Raw genomic sequence first — 22,590 nt, forward strand, 5'->3', positions numbered from 1 at the left:
TGAATCTTCAATTCAGGTGAATGAATACTCCAGTTACTAATAAGAACTAAAAAAGAGCTTGAAGCACTTGTGCCTTTCCAGTTCCTGTTGATCTTACATACTGACATTGTGGCATCTGCGCGTTCTCTGAACGAACCGTATAATTTCATTTCCATGATGTAAAGTCTGGCCAATAAAAGTGTGAACTTAAGTAAACAAGAGTGAACGAAAACATGTGAACAATTTGTTAGGGCTATCCTCAGTTAATTTATATTACTTTTTGCCTGTTCCACGAGCATTTTCACTTAGCAAATGGAAGGAAACATTGAGATTATGTGTTCAATTCTATACTGTTACTATAAAACTGCTAAGCACTAAAGAGCAGATATAAGGCATTATGAGGTTCGTATCCTTGGCTGACTGTCTCCCTTGGTATTTGTCAGGATTATTGTGGGCATTCTATCCATGAAGTACAGAAATACATGAACTATGAGTTATTAGCCAACACCACTTTATTTTTATGAATACATTTATAATAACGTCCTTGCTATGCCGACCCATCATAACTGTGTCTGATGTTCCGCCACGAACAAATACGGGTTTGTCAATGCTCCATTGTGAGTTGAAAAAGATATAAATCTGCATCGGAACCGCGGGCGTTGGAAACTGTTCTGCCTGTGCAGGTGACTAGCAACACGATGCAACTACTTTGTGTGTGAGGTGCTGTGGGTCTGTCGTATACTGACACCACAGGTCGTCAGCATTCCACAATAATATCAGCTTGCACTCATACCCACGTGTGGCAGCTGCATCCAAGTCTGTGGCCCTTACACAGACAACATTAATATGTATAGACTGATTTGTTTCACTTACGAAACAATGCCTGAGCATGTCTGCGTTATGTCATTTTTGGTCGAAATTCAACAATTCAGAGCAAAATTTGCTGCTACATGTGTTTGTTTCACTTATGAAACAAGTACTCATGCTGAATAAGAGGGTAAATGAATCTTGTATGTGCCCTGCAGTTGAAACATCAAAGAAACGATGGGAACAAGTGAGCAACCTGTGAACCAAACATGACTGAATTAATGAACTAATGAAAACTGCTCCAGTTGCTGTTGAGAAATTTATTGTGTCCGCTGTCAATTTCAGCCTTAACATTAGGTTATTTTCAAGCGACTCAGAAAGTTGCCATAAATATAATAGATAAATCTTTGTATGAAAATGGATGCTGGTACATCTGTTTGAAACTAATAGCCTTTGACACCAGTGAAAGTTGTCACATGCAAGGTATGATCAGAAAGTAACAGGGGAGCTTTTTAATTTTTTGGGCTCTATAAATCTAATTTTCAATTATTTTTTTTACCTTATTGTTATGCCTGTTCTTGATGGACATTTGAATTTTCAGCTGTTTTGAATATGTAGTTCATAGTTGAAAGTTGAAAAGGTTATATGTGTTTTCAGCAGTGAATTTTTACTTTTGAAAAAGATAGATAAAAAATTTGCATTACATTTTGTGTGAAAAATGGAATAAAGTGCAACCCTGCATTTGAAATGTTAACTGTGGCTTTTGGAAAATATACTACGAACTATGAGTAAGGCAAGAGTTAACAAGTAATATAAACATTTCAAAGAGGGCCGAGAAGACACTGAAGATGATAACAGCTCTGGACACTCCAGCACATCAGTTACTGGCGACAATGTGGAAAAATCAAGAAAATGATTTTGGAAAATGCCAGATCACTATCAGAGGGGTTGCTGATGACGTTGGCATATTCTTTTGCTCATGCCAGATTTTTTTCCCATGAATTTGGACATGAAACATGTAGCAGCGAAGTTTGTTCTGAAATGGTTGAATTTTGACCAAAATGATATCACGTAGACATGCTCAGGCATTGTTGAATGAAGTTGAAAATGATCAAGAACTTCTAAAGAAGGTTATTAACAAGTGACAGACCATGAGTGTACGCGTTTGACGTCAAAACCAAGGCCCAATTATCCCAGTGCAAAACTACCTGAAGAGCCAAGAAAGAAAAAAATTTCAAGAAATTCTTCTGACTGTTTTCTTTGATTACAATGGGATAGTGCGTCATATGAGTCCCTACTTTATAGCCGTACAGTCAATAAGGAATACTACGTGGAAGTTACGTGCTGTCTTCATGAAGCAATCTGAGAAAAACAACCAGAAATGTGGCAAAACCGCTCATGGAAATTGCGTCATGATTATGCGCCCACTCGCTTCTGCATGATTTTTTTCGCAAACAACAGGCTCATTATGTTGACTCAACCACTGTGTCCACTGGACATGGCTCCTGTGACTTCCTTCTATTCCCAAGGCTGAAGAGAACCATGAAAGGATGCCATTTTGACACCATTGTTGACATAAAAACAGATTTGCTGAGGAGCTGAACACAATAATGACAATGGGTTCCAAAAGTGATCGAAAAAAGTGATCACACAAGTGTGTGTTACTTGAGGGGTGATGATTACTTTGAAGGGGACAAAGTTGATGCTGATGGATAAATAAAAATTCTTTTGAAAAACAAAAATTCATGTTACTTTTTGACCACACCTCATACACTTTTTTTAGACAGCTTTTATGTTATCTACTTTGCTGTAACTTGCCACTGGATGCTACTGGAGCATATCAACACCACTACACAAGCTGAATGCATGCCTGAAGAATTCGGCTCCCTAGAGGTGTGAAGAAAATAACATTGTTGGCTAATATGAATGCGCATTTACTTGGAGATGTTTCTGCAAAAACATTTGCCAAGCAACTTATGGATACGAGCAATGACAAACTTCCAGTTCTTTGTGAAACACAGGAGATATCATTTCCACTGAACTTCTGTCAACTTCAGTCACCATCTAGAAAAGAAAGTTTTTCCAAACTCCTAGAATGACAATTGCCTATGCGAGCAGCTATCTAAACTCCAAAGAATGACAAAGTCAAATAGACTTCCCTTGAAAAAACAAATGCTGGATGTGATTACGGTAACAATAATTAATGGCGAATGTAAAGTAGAAGATATCCTGGATCCACACATTCCAATGAATCGTACCGATTTGCCTCCACTTCCAGTTGATGACAGTTTCCTGTGTGTCTTGCTTTTGCAGTGACAATATACAAAGCTCAAGGGAAGTCACTGTGCATTGCTGGATTAAATTTAGAAAATCCATGTTCATATATGATGCTTCAATGCTTCACCAAAACCATAAGTTACTACTTAACTCCAGATAGCATTTCATAGAGTCTGTGTAACAACCCTCACTGGCCAGTCCAAGTTACGCATTCATTGTCATTTTCTGTGCTGTGCCCATGTTGTTATTTTTCATATCTACACATAAATTCCAACAAACTTGGTCACAGTAGATGCTCTTTACTCTGCTGCTAATTAAAGTCACGTTTTTCGTACACACAACTTTTGTTGGTTTTGTAAAAGGAAACATGCACCACTACAGTACGTAGACAGTTATTTTTTCCTTGCTTAATGCATGAATGATATAAGACGGAAGATCACTGTTATTGATGCAAAGTATCCCGCCAACATGCACCGTATAGTGGCTTGTAGTTGTAGATGTAAAAAATTCCATGTTCAGTCTCATACAAAATCAATACATCCTCCCCCCAACTTTCTCCCACGCGAGATAATGTAGTATTTCTTATAATTTCTTTCAAGCAAGATTATTTCTGCTTTTCGAGGAAATTGCCTAGTTTTAAGTGTGGTTTTTTTTTTTTTTTTAAGGATATAATATTGCTGTCAAACTGCTCTCTGAAGAGCAGAGAAATAGTGTCACAGCATTTAAAATCTCTAGCCTGACAGGTTTTATGCCTTCAGATACACCTTTAGCTGACTATTTCAGCTTGTCAGCTTACATGTGTAAACTGTAGAGTAGCCATGTCTCATTGTAATCAGTACACGTCTTTAAATGAATTCAGACAGGCAGACACCACCTGAATAGGCCTTGAAGACCTAAAGGTACCGACCAGCCGCTGCATCATCCTCAACCCTTAAGTGTCACAGAAATTAAAATTTATGTTCAGTAACACAGGCTACACGTTGCAGACTATTGAGTTTCCTGTAAAACTTGGGAAACTCTATGACTGGCTGAACTACATCATCAGTGTGATCCTTACCATGATTAATACATCGATACTGCTGTATAGATTTGTGGAGTTAGTGCAAAAACCTTCACCCCTGTATAGCAGAACACGGAATAGGAAAGATATTACCCATCATGGAATGATTTACTCTCAAAATTCTAAGATTAGTCAAACATTTTGCATTCTTACATATTATGTAATAAAGATGATTGTAAAATTAGATACTTTTCATCTTATTTAAAATTATGCAGAAGTTGTTGTTCCAGAAGATCATCTAAAGTGGAAGAGAGAGGAGAAATAGTATTGATACTTCACACAACCGTCACCACAATACACACTATTGAGTAATGGAATAAAACTCTTAAATGTAAAATTTTGGCCATAAATAACAGTTGAAGTTTTCCATCCTCCTGCCATCATCTCATTGTCAGACAAAGGGCTCATGTACCAGTGGGAACATGAGTGGTTTAATGTGCTTAACAACAAACTACTACAGGAAGTCGAATGCACCACTAAATGTCAGCCAGTTCAATGGAAGGAAGTGATGCCCACCAGGTTAAGGATGGAAAATTGTCCAGTACCATACAGTTTCCTTCACTGGCAGGGTAACCCATGAATATATGAAGGTGTGGAATACCACGTTCAGTGCAACACATTTTAACTACTTATTTCATATAGTCAGCCATCCGTATAACAGGCTATCTTTAATACATTTTTCCAAATGACTGGAGGATTTTAATACATATGAACCACTATTTGTGACTATAACAATGAAAACAATCGATTTTTGACAAAATAATGTAATTGGATACATAAAAAAGCTACTCACCAAGCGGCGGAAGAACAGACACACACACACACATACATAAAAGAAGGTTATAATTAGGCAAGCTTTCGGAGCCAGTCGCTCCTTCTTCACGCAGAAGGGTTGAAGGGAAAGAAAGAGGGGAGAAGGAAAAGGATTGGAGAGGTCTAGGAGAAGGAGTAGATTTTGGGAAAGTCACACAGAATGAGTCAGGCAAGACTTACCAAATGGGATGAGAAGGAAAGACTGATTGCTGGGAGCTACATCATATGAGATTTGAAAATCTGAGAATTTAAAGGTTGGAAGACAGGGTAACATACAAGACAGAGGTTACTGCTTAAACATCATGCACAAATTAATAAGAGTGAGAAGTTAAGTGTATTATACATAACTGAAGCGAGAGGGGAACAGTGAAAACTAGACAGGTAAGAAAATGAAAAGAAAACTAAAATGGAGAGAAGAAAGTGTAGTTACTGTGAAGAAATTAATGTAAATTAAGGTCAGATGGGTGGGCAAGAAGCAAGGACATTTTATAGCAATAGTTCCCACCTGCAGAGTTCTGAGAAACTGGTGTCGGGGGAAGAATCCAGATGGCACGTGCGGTGAAGCAGGCACTGTGGTCACGATTGTCATGTAGAGCATGCTCTGCAAAAAGGTACTGCTTGTTGCCAGTCATCACCTTCTGCCTATGCCCATTCATCCTAACTGATAATTTGGTGGTAGTCATGCCGGTGTAAAAGGCTGAACAGCATTTACGTAACAGCCGGTATATGACATGTTGTTTCACATGTGGCTCTTCTTTTGCTAGTTACAGGGCTGGTATAGGTGGTGGTAGGGATGGTCACAAGGGTAGGAGCTATAGGGTAAGGAGACTGGTGCAGAAGGATCATAAGGTTTGACAATAATACTGCAGAGATTGGTAGCACAACGAAAATATATTCTAGGTGTGGTGGGCAAAATCTCAGACAGAATAGATCTCATTTTGGGGCATGATTTTAGGAAGCCATGCTCTTGACAAAGTAGCTGATTAATGCATTCCATAGCTTGCCTAATTGTAAACTTCTTTTATGTGTGTGTTCTGCTGCCGCATGGTGAATAGATTTTTTATCTACACAATTACATTATTTTGTCAAAAATTTATAGTTTTCGTTTTATATTAACCCATGTGGCCATTGCTCTTTCTTATGAAACCTTCTTCTCAGTCTTCATTGGTGTCTGTTTTGTACCTTATGTGCTAATCCGTTCGTTTATTTATCTGTACCACCAGGATTAATCAACTCTTTGCCCCTGCATCTTTTCTAGTACCAGTATCGACATGTTGTAGGTGGGTGCATTTTTATTTACATATACCAGTTCCATTGTTGTTTATGAATTTGTATATAACAATTTACGGTTCACTACACTGTAGGGCCTCCTCCCGAACATCTTTGCCGATTTATTCGCATATTTGACAGCTTTTTTTTTTTCCTACCCTCCACTTATGTAGTTTGTACATAATTCTTTCATGTTTTTGTATGTTTGTTTTTTGACAAACTGCTCTAATTGACTTCTACTGACATCTCCCACATTAATTGCCAAGCAAAGTATTTTACATTTTCTCTTCATGACTTTCCCAGCCATTTTTTTCTTCTTTTTTCCTTCCTTTTCAATCTTTATTTTTCCGTATCATATAGACCACTTTTCTGGCAGGAAATAGTCACCCACTCATTACCTCTTGTTAGCAATTGTCTGTTTGCACATTTTCCACATTAATTTTTCTAATTTTTTCCAATTTCTTTTTCTTTGCTTTTCTTCTATTTTTCTATCTTGTATCCACCTTCTGCTTATCTTTTTTTGCCACTCCCACAATTTCTAACACTCCAAACTGTCCTCTCTTGCCATGAAGAATCCCACCTCATATTACATCCATTCTTTTTGAAAACATGCCTTTGTGCTTTCAAAACTAAGGTCCCACACTCTATATTTCTTGAAATTTGCTTGTCCCTTGGAGTTACTCCAAAAAGTCTGACATTGAAAATCCCAGTTTCTGGATGTAATCCTGCTCTACACCAGGCTCTTTTACAGTTTCAAATATTGTTATCTCTATCTGTTACCCTGCTAATCTGTGACCCGCATGCCTCCTCAGCGAATTTCCTCTCCACTCCTACAAAATCCTGCAGTTATGTGCCCCTCATGTTTCCTTGGATGGTATCATCCACCGAGCCAACTTCAAACTGCAACAACATGCCAGATTTCACCTCAAAAATGCGATCTCGCTTTCTCCCAAACTACCTGAACAGTGGTGTTTCCATTCCTATCCAACTGCAGCTCCCTAGACAGCCACACCATCAACCACCACTCCTCTCCTACAAACCAAGCTTGGTCAGCCTCCTTAATATCCCACAGTCCTCACCAGTGTCTCCCAGACTAAGAATAACCCATAATCACAAGAACCAGTCACAACAGTACAGTGTCCTCAACATCTCGTATAAAGCACTCTCCCTTTTTAAATTATCTTTGTTATGTGAGGGTCTCACTACCAGCCCTAAACCTGCATTTGATCATGTTGCTTTGGTGAAGGCCGTACTTTCCTTCACACATAATATCAACTGGAAATATCACTTTGCAACACAATCCCAAAACCTTTCCAACAGCAAACGTGACATTGAACCCTGCCTGAACAGTTCCGATGACAATCCCAACTTGATCAACCACCACTATCTCAAAATCATTCCTTACAAGCCTTCCAAGAATTTCCCACATCCATCATTGCTTCACAGCCTTTCCTCAGGTCCCTAAAACATGACCCTAACTTGTCCTCTGCAGAACTCCAGGCTTCACATTGCCTAAAAGCTTATGACCCCATCATTATCCTTCCAGCAGACAAAGGATCTACCACTGTGGGACTTGATCGAAAGGGGTTTGTTAGTGAAGGTCTACGCCAGCTGTCTGACACCTACACATACAGTGTCTGCCATCAAGACCCCACTCCTGTGATTCAAATTGATCTACAGTTCCTCCTTAAAACCTCAGGCCCCTTACGAGGAGTACCACCTCAATCCATAGAACTTCTCACTACACCCAAACTACGCATCCCCACCTTTTACCTTCTTTCTAAGGTCCCCAAACCCAATCACCCTGGCCTTCCTATAGTTGCTGGCTTCAAAGCAATCACCAAACAAATATCTGCCTTAGTTGATCAGCACCTGTAACCCATAATACAAAGACTACCCTCCTATATCAAAGGTGCCAACTATTTTCTACATGGTCTGAAATCTGTGTCCATCCCACTCCCACCACACACTTTGCTTGTCACATTGATGCCACCTCATTCTTTACCAACATTCCCCACATATATGGCCTGTCTGCTGCTGAATATTTCCTCAGTCAGCGCTCACCTGGTTCTAACACATCAGGGTACGGCCATGGGAGCCAGGATGGCTCATTCCTATGCCAACCATTTCATGGGTCACTTGGAGGGGTCTTTCCTGGGATCCACAAGCCTTCAGCCCCTGGTTTGGTTTAGATAACATTGATGACATCTTTATCATATAGACCTTTAATATTCCTGCTGAATCCTACACAGCTTTCCATGTTGTTGATCTCGTCCTCACTGAACACCAGCTACACGCTTCTGTCCACATTAAACGTACTAGCTAACAACAGTACTTACATTTTGACAGTCGACATCCTTTCCATGTCAAACATGCCCTCCCATACAGCCATGGCATTCAAGGCAAACATATTTGTTCAGATACAGACTCTTTACAGCAATTCACCATCATTCTGTCTGCCTCCGGTAGCTGAGTGGTCAGTGCGACAGAATGTCAATCCTACGGGTCGGGGTCCGATTCCCGGCTGGGTCGGAGATTTTCTCTTTTCAGGGAATGGGTGTTGTGTTATCTTATCATCATCCCCATCGACGCACAAGTCACCGAAGTGGAATCAAATCGAAAGCCTTGCACCCGACGAACGGTCTACCCCACGGGAGGCCCTAGTCACATGACATTAACATTAACCATCATTCTGACCTCAGCCTTCACTGCATGTAATTACCTCACCAGCCAGGTTCAAAAGCAGATTTCACAGGCCGTGACATTCAATCCTGGTACTGCTGATCCCTCCAAAAAACTTCGTCACTGCTGGTCACTCAGTATTATCCTGGTCTGGAATGTCTTAATCATCTACTTCGACAAGGCCATGGCTTCCTAAAATCATCCCCTGAAATGAGATCTATTCTGCCTGAGATTTTGCTCACCACACCTGTAATAGCTTTTCGTTGCTCTCCCAATCTGCAATAGTCTTGTCAGACTCAGTGCTGCTTCTGCACCCATCTCCCTGCCCTGTGATTCCTACCCCTGCTACTGCCCCTGCTGCAGGACTTGCCCTACGCACCCTCCTATCACCACCTACACCGGCCCTGTAATTGGCAAAACATATACTGTCAAAGAGGGAGCCACCTGTGAAATGACATGTCTTATACCAGCTGTTGTGTAAACTCTGTTCAGCCTACCACCAAATTATCAATTAGGATGAATGGGCATAGGCAGAGGGTGTATACTGGCAACAAATAATATCCCGTTGCAGAGCATTCTCTACAACATTACAGTCATGACCTCGGTGTCTGTTGCACCACACGTGTCATCTGGATTCTTCCCCCAGACACCAGTTTCACAGAACCTCACAGGTGGGAACTATCGTTACTACATGTCCTTGGTTCTCGCCAGCCACATGGCCTTAATTTACATTAATTGCTTCTGTCTCAGAATTTCTTCACAGTAGTTAATCCTTTCTTCTCTCCATTTTAGTTTTCTACATCTTTCGTTTACTTACCTGTCTATTTTTGCTGCTCCTCTCCCACTTCTGTTACGTACAATGCACTTGCCTTTTCACTCTTATTATCTTGTGCAAAATGTTTAAGCAGTAACTCTGTCATGCATATTACCCTGTATTCCACCTTTAAACTCTCAGGTTTTCAAATCTCATCCAGTGCAGTCCCCAACAATCAGTCTTTCCTTCTCATCCCATCTGGTAAGTCTCTTCTGACCTGCGGTTCTGTGCAACTTTCCCAAAATCTACCCCTTTTCTTAGAGCCACTGGCTCCAAAAGCTTGCCTAATTGTAACCTCCTTTTATGCTTGTGTGCTGCCGCTGCTTGGTCAGTGGATTTTTTATCTGTCCAATTACATTATTTGTGTCTGCGTAGCCAAGTCTCAGAAAATCTGTTAATGTGTGTTCCTGTGGAAATGTTGGAGCAATTTTGCTTGTAAGAACAGATGTCATTCAAACCATGAGAGGTGTACTTTGATATCCATTAAGAGCAGTGATGATTGTGCTGTCGAAGTCCTAATTACACCACCACCACCACCACCACCACCACCACCACCACCACTATCCTTTCCTTTGTAAAAATATGAACAGGACCATGGTTCTGGATATGCAACCATTGCATTTATAGTGAATAAATAATTATCTGAGGTGAATATCAAATGATTTAAACTTAAAATGACACAACGGAATAGAGTTATGTCTACATTTGTGTTTACTTACAGCACTTCAAAAGGAACCGCTTCACATCAAATCATTTTTCTGTGTGTTCCTTATAAAATACGTGTGTGTATGGTCTCTTATTCATACGTAATGTAAATGTAACTGTTATAAGATGTTCAAAAATCGCCTCTAATGTAGAACAATAATATTTTGTATTGTTTACAGGAGCTGCCTGCATGTTTTACAGCACATCTTGTGAATGTGACTGCTCTCAAATTAAAGAGGAATAAATTCAAGAAATTTCCTCAGAACCTAGGCAAATTAGTCAGAGTTGAAAACTTGGATGTGTCGCATAATTGCATAGAAAAGCTACCTCATGATCTGGACATTGTCCCATCTCTCAAGTGCCTTAATGTAGCTTCAAACAGTATTAAATTTATTCCTTCCAGCGTATGCCGACTGCAATATCTTCAAAGTTTAAATATATCTATGAATGGCTTGAAATCTCTTCCAGATAATATAGGGCTGCTAAAGAGTCTTACATATCTAAATGTGTCAGGGAACTGCTTGGAGACTTTACCGGAATCACTGTGTAAACTTGTAAAGTTAGATGACCTAAATGTGTCAAGAAACAGATTAAAAACCATTCCAGATAGCCTTTCGCAAATTATGAGTTTGAGATCATTGAATGTTTCAGGCAATAACATAACAGAGTTACCCACGTGTATCACCACTGGACTACCACAACTTTCGTATTTAGATGTATCTCGCAATGAACTGATCTTATTGGACCGCCCACCTCGCTGTGCACATTCACTCGTTTCTTTTAATTGTAGCCACAATAATTTGCAAGAAACTCCTCACTGGGTATTTGAAGACAGTTGCAGAAAGTTACAAAGTGTTGATCTAAGTTTTAATTATGAAATGAGAGGCATGGCAAGCCAGCCAGTCAGTGCTCTCCATGGAAGTTGTCCTATTGCATGTCTCAACTTGTCAAACTGCTGCCTAAAGCTCAACACAGTTTCCATGTTGTTTGGTTTGGGCAGTTTGGATACATTGCACATGGGCAACCAGAGAGATGCATCTAAAAGGTATGTCCCCTGTGTGTTTAATACCGTTAAACGCTAAGTTACATAGCTAGATAATTAGATGCAACTGTTGAATGCAAATGTTATTATTTTTCCGAATTTAAATGTTGATAGTGGTCAACATGTTCCGTGTTGTAGTTTCCGCATAAAACTGTAAATATTATCTACAGTTGTACAGTTTATATTTCAAAATAAATTTTATTTAATTCAGTACTCAGTCCCATATATCAACAGACACTTTAAATACATTATTGAAACTGTGGTCTCCAGAGCAACAGACTTCTGCTGTCCCGATCTAGCGAGTTTGAAGGCCTGCCAGAAGGTGCAGAACTCGATAACAGCAAATGGACCTGGCTGCTACGTCTGTGGGCGCTGTTGTTGCAACTGCATGCACTGCTGTGGGCACATGCCCACCGTGCTAGGCTATCAGTATGTTTGGCCTCCATGTAAAACCAGCTGAACAGTAGCTGTGTAATAAGTTGTGATTTCACTGTGCTCTTGTATTGATCAAGCTACACATCATTGTTTGGTTCTGAATTCACTACCTCTTTGGTTTTTGACCTTGGTTTACTCATTGGATTTGTTATTCCACTGTGCCATCTCCATTGTCAGTCCTCCTCCTGTTGTTTTGTCATCTGCCTGTTTGCTCTCAGGCGGCTCGCTGTGGCGCCCTCAGGTGCTCAGACAGTTCTGCTGGTATTTGGGCCTTAAAACTTAGTGCAAATATCTATATACTGAAACAGAATGCTTCAGCTATCCGATTAGTCTGTTTTAGGCATGTTGTTGTTGTTGTCGTCTTCAGTCCTGAGACTGGTTTGATGCAGCTCTCCATGCTACTCTATCCTGTGCAAGCTGCTTCATCTCCCAGTACCTACTGCAACCTACATCCTTCTGAATCTGCTTAGTGTACTCATCTCTCGGTCTCCCTCTACGATTTTTACCCTCCACGCTGCCCTCCAATGCTAAATTTGTGATCCCTTGATGCCCCAAAACATGTCCTACCAACCGATCCCTTCTTGTAGTCAACTTGTGCCACAAACTTCTCTTCTCCCCAATCCTATTCAATACCTCCTCATTAGTTACGTGATCTATCCACCTTATCTTCAGTATTCTTCTGTAGCACCACATTTCGAAAGCTTCTGCTCTATTCTTGTCCAAACTAGTTATCGTCCATGTTTCACTTCCATACATGGCTACACTCCAAACAAATACTTTCAGAAACGACTTCCTGATACATAAATCTATATTCGATGTTAACAAATTTCTCTTCTTCAGAAACGCTTTCCTTGCCATTGCCAGTCTACATTTTATATCCTCTCTACATCGACCATCATCAGTTATTTTACTTCCTAAATAGCAAAACTCCTTTACTACTTTAAGTGTCTCATTTCCTAATCTAATTCCCTCAGCATCACCCGATTTAATTTGACTACATTCCATTATCCTCGTTTTGCTTTTGTTGATGTTCATCTTATATCCTCCTTTCAAGACACTGTCCATTCCGTTCAACTGCTCTTCCAAGTCCTTTGCCGTCTCTGACAGAATTACAATGTCACCGGCGAACCTCAAAGTTTTTACTTCGTCTCCATGAATTTTAATACCTACTCCAAATTTTTCTTTTGTTTCCTTTACTGCTTGCTCAATATTCAGATTGAATAACATCGGGGAGAGGCTACAACCCTGTCTCACTCCTTTCCCAACCACTGCTTCCCTTTCATGCCCCCCGACTCTTATGACTGCCATCTGGTTTCTGTACAAATTGTAAATAGCCTTTCGCTCCCTGTATTTTACCCTTGCCACCTTTAGAATTTGAAAAAGAGTATTCCAGTCAACATTGTCAAAAGCTTTCTCTAAGTCTACAAATGCTAGAAACGTAGGTTTGCCTTTTCTTAATCTTTCTTCTAAGATAAGTCGTAAGGTCAGTATTGCCTCTCGTGTTCCAACATTTCGACGGAATCCAAACTGATCCTCCACGAGGTCCGCATCTACCAGTTTTTCCATTCGTCTGTAAAGATTCGCGTTAGTATTTTGCAGCTGTGACTTATTAAACTGATAGTTCGGTAATTTTCACATCTGTCAGCACCTGCTTTCTTTGGGATTGGAATTATTATATTCTTCTTGAAGTCTGAGGGTATTTCGCCTGTCTCATACATCTTGCTCACCAGCTGGTAGAGTTTTGTCATGACTGGCTCTCCCAAGACCGTCAGTAGTTCTAATGGAATGTTGTCTACTCCGGGGGCCTTGTTTCGACTCAGGTCTTTCAGTGCTCTGTCAAACTGTTCACGCAGTATCGTATCTCCCATTTCATCTTTATCTACATTCTCTTCCATTTCCATAATATTGTCCTCAAGTACATCGCCCTTGTATAAACCTTCTATATAATCCTTCCACCTTTCTGCCTTCCGTTCTATGCTTAGAACTGGGTTGCCATCTGAGCTCTTGATATTCATACACGTGGTTCTCTTCTCTCCAAAGGTCTCCTTAATTTTCCTGTAGGCAGTATCTATCTTACCCCTAGTGAGATAAGCTTCTACATCCTTACATTTGTCCTCTAGCCATCCCCGTTTAGCCATTTTGCACTTCCTGTCGATCTCATTTTTGAGACGTTTGTATTCCTTTTTGCCTGCTTCATTTACTGCATTTTTATATTTTCTCCTTTCATCAATTAAATTCAATATTTCTTCTGTTACCCAAGGATTTCTAGCAGCCCTCGTCTTTGTACCTACTTTATCCTCTGCTGCCTTCACTACTACATCCCTCAGAGCTACCCATTCTTCTTCTACTGTATTTCTTTCCCCTATTCCTGTCAATTGTTCCCTTATGCTCTCTTTGAAACTCTGTACAACCTCAGGTTTAGTCAGTTTATCCAGGTCCCATCTCCTTAATTTCCCACATTTTTGCAGTTTCTTCAGTTTTAATCTACAGGTCATAACCAATAGATTGTGGTTAGAGTCCACATCTGCCCCTGGAAATGTCTTACAACTTAAAACCTGGTTCCTAAATCTCTGTCTTACCATTATATAATCTATCTGATACCTTTTAGTATCTCCAGGCTTCTTCCACGTATACAACCTTCTTTCATGATTCTTAAACCAAGTGTTAGCTATGATTATGTTGTGCTCTGTGCAAAATTCTACTAGGCGGCTTCCTCTTTCATTTCTTAGCCCCAATCCATATTCACCTACTATGTTTCATTCTCTCCCTTTTCCTACACTCGAATTCCAGTCACCCATTACTATTAAATTTTCGTCTCCCTTCACTATCTGAATAATTTCTTTTATTTCATCGTACATTTCTTCAATTTCTTCATCATCTGCAGAGCTAGTTGGCATATAAACTTGTACTACTGTAGTAGGTGTGGGCTTCGTATCTATCTTGGCCACAATAATGCGTTCACTATGCTGTTTGTAGTAGCTTACCCGCATTCCTATTTTCCTATTCATTATTAAACCTACTCCTGCATTACCCCTATTTGACTTTGTATTTATAGCCCTGTGTTCACCTGACCAGAAGTCTTGTTCCTCCTGCCACCGAACTTCACTAATTCCCACTATATCTAACTTTAACCTATCCATTTCCCTTTTTAAATTTTCTAACCTACCTGCCCGATTGAGTGTTCTGACATTCCACGCTCCGATCCGTAGAACGCCAGTTTTCTTTCTCCTGATAACGACATCCACCTGAGTAGTCCCCGCCCGGAGATCCGAATGGGGGACTATTTTACCTCCGGAATATTTTACCCAAGAGGACGCCATCATCATTTAATCATACAGTAAAGCTGCATGTCCTCGGGAAAAATTACGGCTGTAGTTTCCCCTTGCTTTCAGCCGTTCGCAGTACCAGCACAGCAAGGCCGTTTTGGTTAATGTTGCAAGGCCAGATCAGTCAATTATCCAGACTGTTGCCCCTGCAACTACTGAAAAGGCTGCTGCCCCTCTTCAGGAACCACACGTGTGTCTGGCCTCTCAACAGATACCCCTCCGTTGTGTTTGCACCTACGGTACGGCCATCTGTATCGCTGAGGCACGCAAGCCTCCCCACCAACGGCAAGGTCCATGGTTCATGGGGAGGGGGGGGGGGGGGGGTTGGCATACTGAGAGCATTTGTGTGTAATTTTTTGAAAGGATGCATATATTTTCTGCTTTGTGCATGTTAGTCAAACAGACAGAAATTATTTTGATAATATTATGGGAGTCAACTCCTATAGTCATCAGGATAGATCTGGGTAGGATGCAGTGAAAAGGGCCTAAATACACTCAAAAGCATTATCAATTACACATTTATTCAGCAGCAATACAGGATTGTCTTCCAACGTACTGCACCACAGCCCAGCTGGCAGAGTTGTGGTCTCGTCATTTAAAGAAGCCCGGTATATGTTCGACTTAAGGTTCCACCAGCCCACTGAAGTGTCATGTGGAAACAATTGTATCAAGGAGCAGCCATCGACCCATGGATGCCCCCAACTGTATGTATCGATCTCCAAAGTGTTCTTGTTGACATAGAAGATTTGCCCTAAGAAGTCACGGCTGAGGTCCACTTGAAGTACTTGCTGACTCACAGAGATCAGCTCTCATCCCCCTTTTTGGTGACAGGCTCCAGCAGCATTGGTGTCAGACTCAGAAATAGGATGCAGCAGCAGCAGCAGCACTGCCCCACCCTCTATAAGGTGGTTACACAGGTCAAGTCTCCAGCAAGCCTGCAGGGTGGTGGTGCCCTCCACACCCCATCAGCATTGACTGGGAAGTTGGCAGTGTAGCTAGCAGTAGCAGTGTCCTTCCAGCCAAACTCGTGGCCCACAGATGATTGGAGACAGCCAGGTATGCTCAGAGTCGACCTCCACAGCCTCCCATCTCACTGGATAGCTGCAACTGACGCAAGAGCTGAGAGTACGCACTGGGCAGTCAGCAGTCTGCACTCGGCAGTCAGCTGTCCATACATAGTAGTCAGAGGGTGTTAAAGAGGGTGGGGTGTTTTATGTTGCACTTCCCTTGTGCTCTGCGTGACAGAGTGGCAATGACATCATGTGTCCTGGTTTTCCCTTGCTGTCAGTTCTCCTAGGACTTCAAACTTCTGCACTTCACCTTTCAGAGGCTCTTTTCTGCTGGTTTAGCATGTGAATAATTACTGATGCATTGCACTGAGGCCAGTTTACGACACTGCATTGTCATTAGTATGACAGTACCTCTCGACTTCCATGATGTCATTATGCTTCGCTTGCAGACTTGGGTGCTCAGTCATTTTCCCATCTGTGTCTGCCACAACTTGCTCAGCTTTTCCCTTTACCTAGCCGTCTAAGGGTCATTGAGACATGGAGTTCAGCTTTCAGGAGCTGCCAGGGATACTATCCTGGGGCGTAACATCTCCCCCTTCCTTCAGAAAATGTGTCTCAAATTTTTCGGTTTGGAGTACTGAACTGACTGAATGTTTAACCTTTCAGTGCCAACAATAGCCACACATTGTTGCAATGTGTTGCATGAAATCATACAAATGAGCAACCTCCGCCATATACTGAAATAATGTGTTAGTGAACAGATGCTCAACACATGACTAGATGGGATGAAATCAAGTACATATTTCCCATCCTTCTTTTGGATCCAGTTTTGGACTTGTGCAAGCCATGTTATTAGTACGTAATTCTGTTGACTGTTAGGTGTTAACTTACAAATTGTAAGGTGAGTACATGTCTCTATGTGGCCATTCTGAAAAGCAACATCCATCTATGCTCAACAACAACAAAATGATTGTATTACTTGATGGGTGGTTGAGTTATTATGTTTCTCTGTGTATACTGTGGCACTGTTGTATGATCTGTTGTAGCTATAATTTTGTTTCATTTTATCATCATTTGACAGTTTAGTAATCAGTAAAAATAATAGAACTATGACCAGAACTGACCATTTCAATAAAGGTGCATTTGTATATTACTTCAGTCAAAACATGTCATCAGAAAATGAAGAAAGAAAAGAAGAAAGGAACTTCAGCTTTGATTGGCTGGTTTGCATTTCATAACTATACATTGATAATACTGAGTAAATTAAAAATTTAATTTCATTTTGTAGTGACTACACACATTTCATTGGTCTGTCCTGTGGTAGATCTCAGCCAAGTAATTGGGGAGTAACTGATTAATATTATGTTACACCATTTTGTGAAATATATTTTCTTTTCGGTCAAATTGAATACTGTTACCAGGGCATAGTAACTTATTCTTAATAAAATCCCATTGTAAATATTTTTCTTAAATCCAAAAATCAATAGTGGTTATGGTGATGTAAATGGTGTTTCATATTTTCCAATAAATTTGTAAACATTATTCTTGTTTTAACAGTGAAGTACAGACAAATCCTATGGTGTTGCTTCAAAGTGACTTACCTGCTAAGTTCAAATTGCATTATCTACCCTATCCTAAGAATTGCAATTATTCTCTCCATTATGTCTGCAAAAAAAAAAAAAAAAAAAAAAAAAAAAAAAAAAAAAAAAAAAAAAGACTCAGCAATGAAAATTGGCAATTATTAAAAATCCATTATGGAATGTAACAATATTATGAAAAGGATAGTTGCTACTCACCATATAGCAGAGATGCTGAGTCCCAGATAGGCAAAACAAAAAGACTGTCACAAAGTAAGCTTTCGGCCAACAAGGCCTTTGTCAAAAACAGATGACACACACACGCAACTCACTCACACTTGTGATCACAGTCTCTGGCAGCTGAAGCCGCACTTGTGACAGTCTTTTTGTTGTGCCTATCTGTGACTCAGCATCTCTGCTATATGGTGAGTAGCAACTGTCCTTTTCATGATATTGCAGATTATTAAAACTTTTATTTCCCGAAAATTTTCATTTCTTGGAGATACTTACTTCACTATAGAAATAAACTTTCCAATTGTTTTAATTGTATATTACATAAATGTAGATAATCATGTAGATATTTATTTGATGCTTTTTATTCTGCAGGCACGTTCTATACAATATGTTCCTGGTGCTCCCTATCAATGTATTGAGCACATGTTCTTCACTGCGGGAGCTTCATCTTCCTGATGTTGGGTTGACTGACCTACCCAACACCATTGAGCAGTTAGCATCCCATCTTGAGGTGCTGGATGTATCATACAATGAGTTACACTGGCTACCAGAGACTTTTTGCAAACTGAAGCATTTGACACGTTGTCGGCTGTCACATAATCGTTTAGCGTTGCTTCCATCTGAAATAGGTCAACTGACTCACCTGATTCATCTAGAAATCAACTCAAATATGGTATTATGCAATCTTAATCACATACTTTTTAATGTTGATATTGTCAAATTTAGTAACTGCAGGAGACCCACTATTAATATTTAGTGTAAAATTTAGCCCCATCAGTTCACGTTTTGTATTTGTTTTTGACATATGTTTAATTGAAGCTGTGTTCTATACTGTCAGATTTTTCAACTCATATGACTAAATTCTTCTGTGTCTAATTTACGTTTCATTGTGAAAATTAATTACTCGCCCACCCCCTCCTCCCCAATGACATTCATTTACAGAATGTATAACATATTTGCAGCTTAGAACAGAAATTATATTGAAATGTTTCTTTCAAGTGGTAGAATCATACCCCAGAAATACAATTGAATCTTTGCCGTTGAACTGTATATGTACCACTTATTTTGTGTCTTCCTATTTATAATACTCTACCGCTAGGATGTAGCCAGGATTTTGTCAAGGGGTGGGCTGGGGGTCCGATTTGTTAAAAGAGGACATTAAAAAGGCTCTTGCTTTTCATTTTATGCTGAAAACATATTCATTTATTTATTAATTTTATAGGCTTAATTTGCTGTCAGGATGCCTTCACACAAATAGTATTGATTCTACAAAATTATGCAAGAGAAGTGTTCTAAAATTTGAGTACAGTGTAATGTATTATTTCATTCCTAACAAAATGCAGCTCAGTCTTTTTCCTATTCTTTCTTGTTACAAACTTTTCCATAATTAGAAACTATCAGAACAGCACACAGCACAAAAACAACAAACAGTAGCACTTGCATTAAATTCAGCTGTAAGTGAGAACTGAATTGATTTAACAAAACAACAACTGAACTCCAATAAAGGTAACAGTGTACAATAGTTGGTCTTTGCTAAAGTGGTAGCTAGGCAACAGTCAGGTGTGCTGTCAACATATTGATAGTTTAAATCTCTCAATGGCCTTGTAGCCTATCAACAGAGTGTGACTTTTTCATCATGTGATTGAAAATCAAAATATTAGGGGTGATAAAAAAGTTTCCGTTTGAATGCCATATAGTCCAGAATTGGTATATGCCACTCAGGCAAAATTTCCATGGGCATTGAGGCAATCATCCTATCCACACACCAGGTTGAAGATATCTGTTTGAGGAAACACCCTGCTGCATGGAGTAGTCCTTGACTGCTTGCTGCGCGTCCTTGGCTGACAAGAATCATCGACCTTTCAGGGGCTCTTTTAGGAGACCAAAGGTGTGATGGTCACATGGAGAGAGATCAGGACCGTAGGGCAGGTGCTCAAGTGTCTCCCACTTGAGTTAACGTAAGTTCTGTATTACAACATTTGCAATGTGGGGACATATGCTATTGTGAAGCAACAGTACCCCTTGTTGTCCCATGCTTTTCGACAGACATTCCAGCCCATACTCGTTCGTCATTTTCTGATAGATACCTATCAGTGTTTTCTTCGACTTTCCTTTGTCTTGTTTTGGATGCATGTGGTAATAATGTAACCATAGGTCACATTCCCACATTTACCGCAAGGACTTCGGAAGGACACAAACACAACATTAATCCCTTGTCCACATTCTGGTGCCAATGTACCAAAATTGGAGCTGCATTACATTGCAGCAATGCTCTCAAATTGGTGCTTTTTGATCGCCTCTTATACCTTTCCATTTCACTACATGGCAACTGGGTTGTATGTAATTTCATTTCGGCGATAGGGGAGTCCAGATTCCTACCCCCACCCCCACCCCTCCCACCCCAATTTGACTACGTACTTCTCTACTGCAGATTTCTTTTGACAGATAACAGCAGTTTGTCATCTTGCAGTGGAGTGAAAATTACTTCCCTTTTCAATGGAATGTTTTTTACCACAATTTTTTCCAACTGCTGTTCTGTGGTATGCACCAAAACCTGTTGGCGTGTTAATTTTTTGGCGAAGCAGGACAGTTTTTCATTTTATTAAGTTAAGAATTGCCATGGCTAAGACGCTTGACTCATATCTATGGATGAAACAGAAGAAAGAAAGGTCAAGTTTCATCATTATGTTGACATCATTAAAGATGAAGCCCAAGCTTGAATTGGGGAAAGAAATTCCTGTCGTCCTTTGCAAAGTGATCATCCTGGCATTTATTTTAAGTGCTTTTTTTATGCATAAAAATCTAAATGTTGACAGCTGTGTGAAGATTTTGCACCCCACTTCCTCAGAAAACACATCAACTGTCTGTACCATTACAGCACAGCACCTGTATTCAGCACAGCACCTGTATTGGTTACATCCAGAAAAAGTAGGGGGAATGTGTGTGTGTGTGTGTGTGTGTGTGTGTGTGTGTGTGTGCGTGCGTGCGTGCGTGCGTGCGCGCGCGCACACGCACACGCACGTGCACGTCCCCTCCGGTTATAGTTATTTGGATTCTCCGTTCCTTCTGTAAATCACTTCATGTTAAGTACCAGGATGGTTCATTCGATGAAGCCCCGGATATTTCGTTCTTCTTATCTTCCTTCACTTACGATATCTTTCAGGGACTGGTGTCCTTTGACTTTGAACATCACACCCATCAATTTGTTACAAAGCACTCTCTATCATATCCAAATCACATTCTTGACTACTTTGACACAGGTACTACTCTCATTTCCACAAACTTGTTTCTGTTCTTTGGAAAAGGTAAGCAAGTTCTTTGAAGATACTCATTCTAAAACCCAGCTTTCTCAATGTTAAATTAGATTGTTACACTCTACTCTAGTATCAGAGTTTAAAATTACTGTATTGAAAAGCAAATCATCAATTTTCATATTCCCCCAAAAGTCTTGAAAACCTGTCCTGTCTGAAATTGTAAAGGAATGGTACTGTTAGATTTGCTCTGGTATCTGTATAATATTTATCTTATTTGTTAAACAATGGAAAATCCAGGATGGAACAATGACAGTATTATGAAAAGGATAGGTTGCTACTCACCATGTAATGGAGATGTTGAGTCATAGACGGGGGCAATGAAAGGACTGCTAAGCAAGTAATCTTCGACCAGAAGGTGTTCTTCTGAAAACATTTATGCAAACACCTCACACACATGTGACTGTTGTGTGTAGTTATTGAGGCCTGACTGCAATGAATAGTAAATGGTGGGAGAATCAATGTGGGTGGTGGGGGTAAGGAGCAGACTGGGGTCGGTGGGAGGAGGGATAGCAGGGTGGTTGTGGGGAATGGTAAAGTGCTGCTTGTGGGAGCATAGAGTAGGGCACCTAGGAGCAGTCGGGAGGGTAGACGGACGAAGGGGGAGGGAGCAGGAAAGGAGAGAAGTAAAAAGACTGTGGATGTGTTGGTGGAAAAGAAGGCTATGTTGTGCTGGAGTGGCAACAGGAAAAAGGATATATGATGAAGGACAGTGCCTAACAAAAGTTTGTCTCAACATCTCCACTATAAGGTGAGTAGCAAACTGTCCTTTTCATAACTTTGTCATCTTATTTATTCTTTGTTTTGCTTTGAATAATATGCTTGTTAAGGTCAAGTACTCCCTTTTCCAAGCTTCCGTTCTTTCCTCAGTGTTATGTTCTTCATCTGTGAATAAAACTGTATTGCCATAAAATTGCAGATGATGTTTTAAAAGTGCAGATGGTTCAGTTTTCATATGATATATGGATGAGGAAGGAATCATCATTTTAAAATATGGTTTGTGTAGGACAGTAGTTTGTATGTGTTATAATAATGTAACTGCAGAAACTGACAATCAATATATTTTTTGAAGACTGCATTCCATCAGCCCACAATTTCTGCAATCACATTTTGTAACAACCAGTTTTGTGACTAATAGTTTTTTGTGGTAGACTCCTTAGGTAGAGAGATCTGTGTTGCTAAGCAACATCAGTTCAGTTATTGAACTGTAGCTTTCAGTGACTTTCATCATCATCATATGGGTAAAAAA

The 22,590-nt window shown here is 40.1% G+C and overlaps 1 protein-coding gene across 3 annotated transcripts in view; it reads left to right on the forward strand.

Annotated features, from left to right (window-relative positions):
• LOC126334548 (leucine-rich repeat protein soc-2 homolog) overlaps positions 1-22,590 on the forward strand; it is a 138,578-nt gene that overhangs the window by 55,109 nt on the left and 60,879 nt on the right. For 2 of the 3 annotated variants that reach the window (XM_049996916.1, XM_049996917.1), the window contains exons 3-4: positions 10,586-11,451; positions 18,403-18,703. In XM_049996916.1, coding sequence (XP_049852873.1) covers positions 10,586-11,451; positions 18,403-18,703 — 1,167 coding nt within the window. The remainder of the gene's footprint in view (positions 1-10,585; positions 11,452-18,402; positions 18,704-22,590) is intronic. The other variant, XM_049996918.1, reaches the window with a different exon arrangement.

This window comes from Schistocerca gregaria, chromosome 2, assembly GCF_023897955.1.
Source record: "Schistocerca gregaria isolate iqSchGreg1 chromosome 2, iqSchGreg1.2, whole genome shotgun sequence".
In the NCBI taxonomy this organism is placed as follows: Eukaryota; Metazoa; Arthropoda; class Insecta; order Orthoptera; family Acrididae; genus Schistocerca; species Schistocerca gregaria.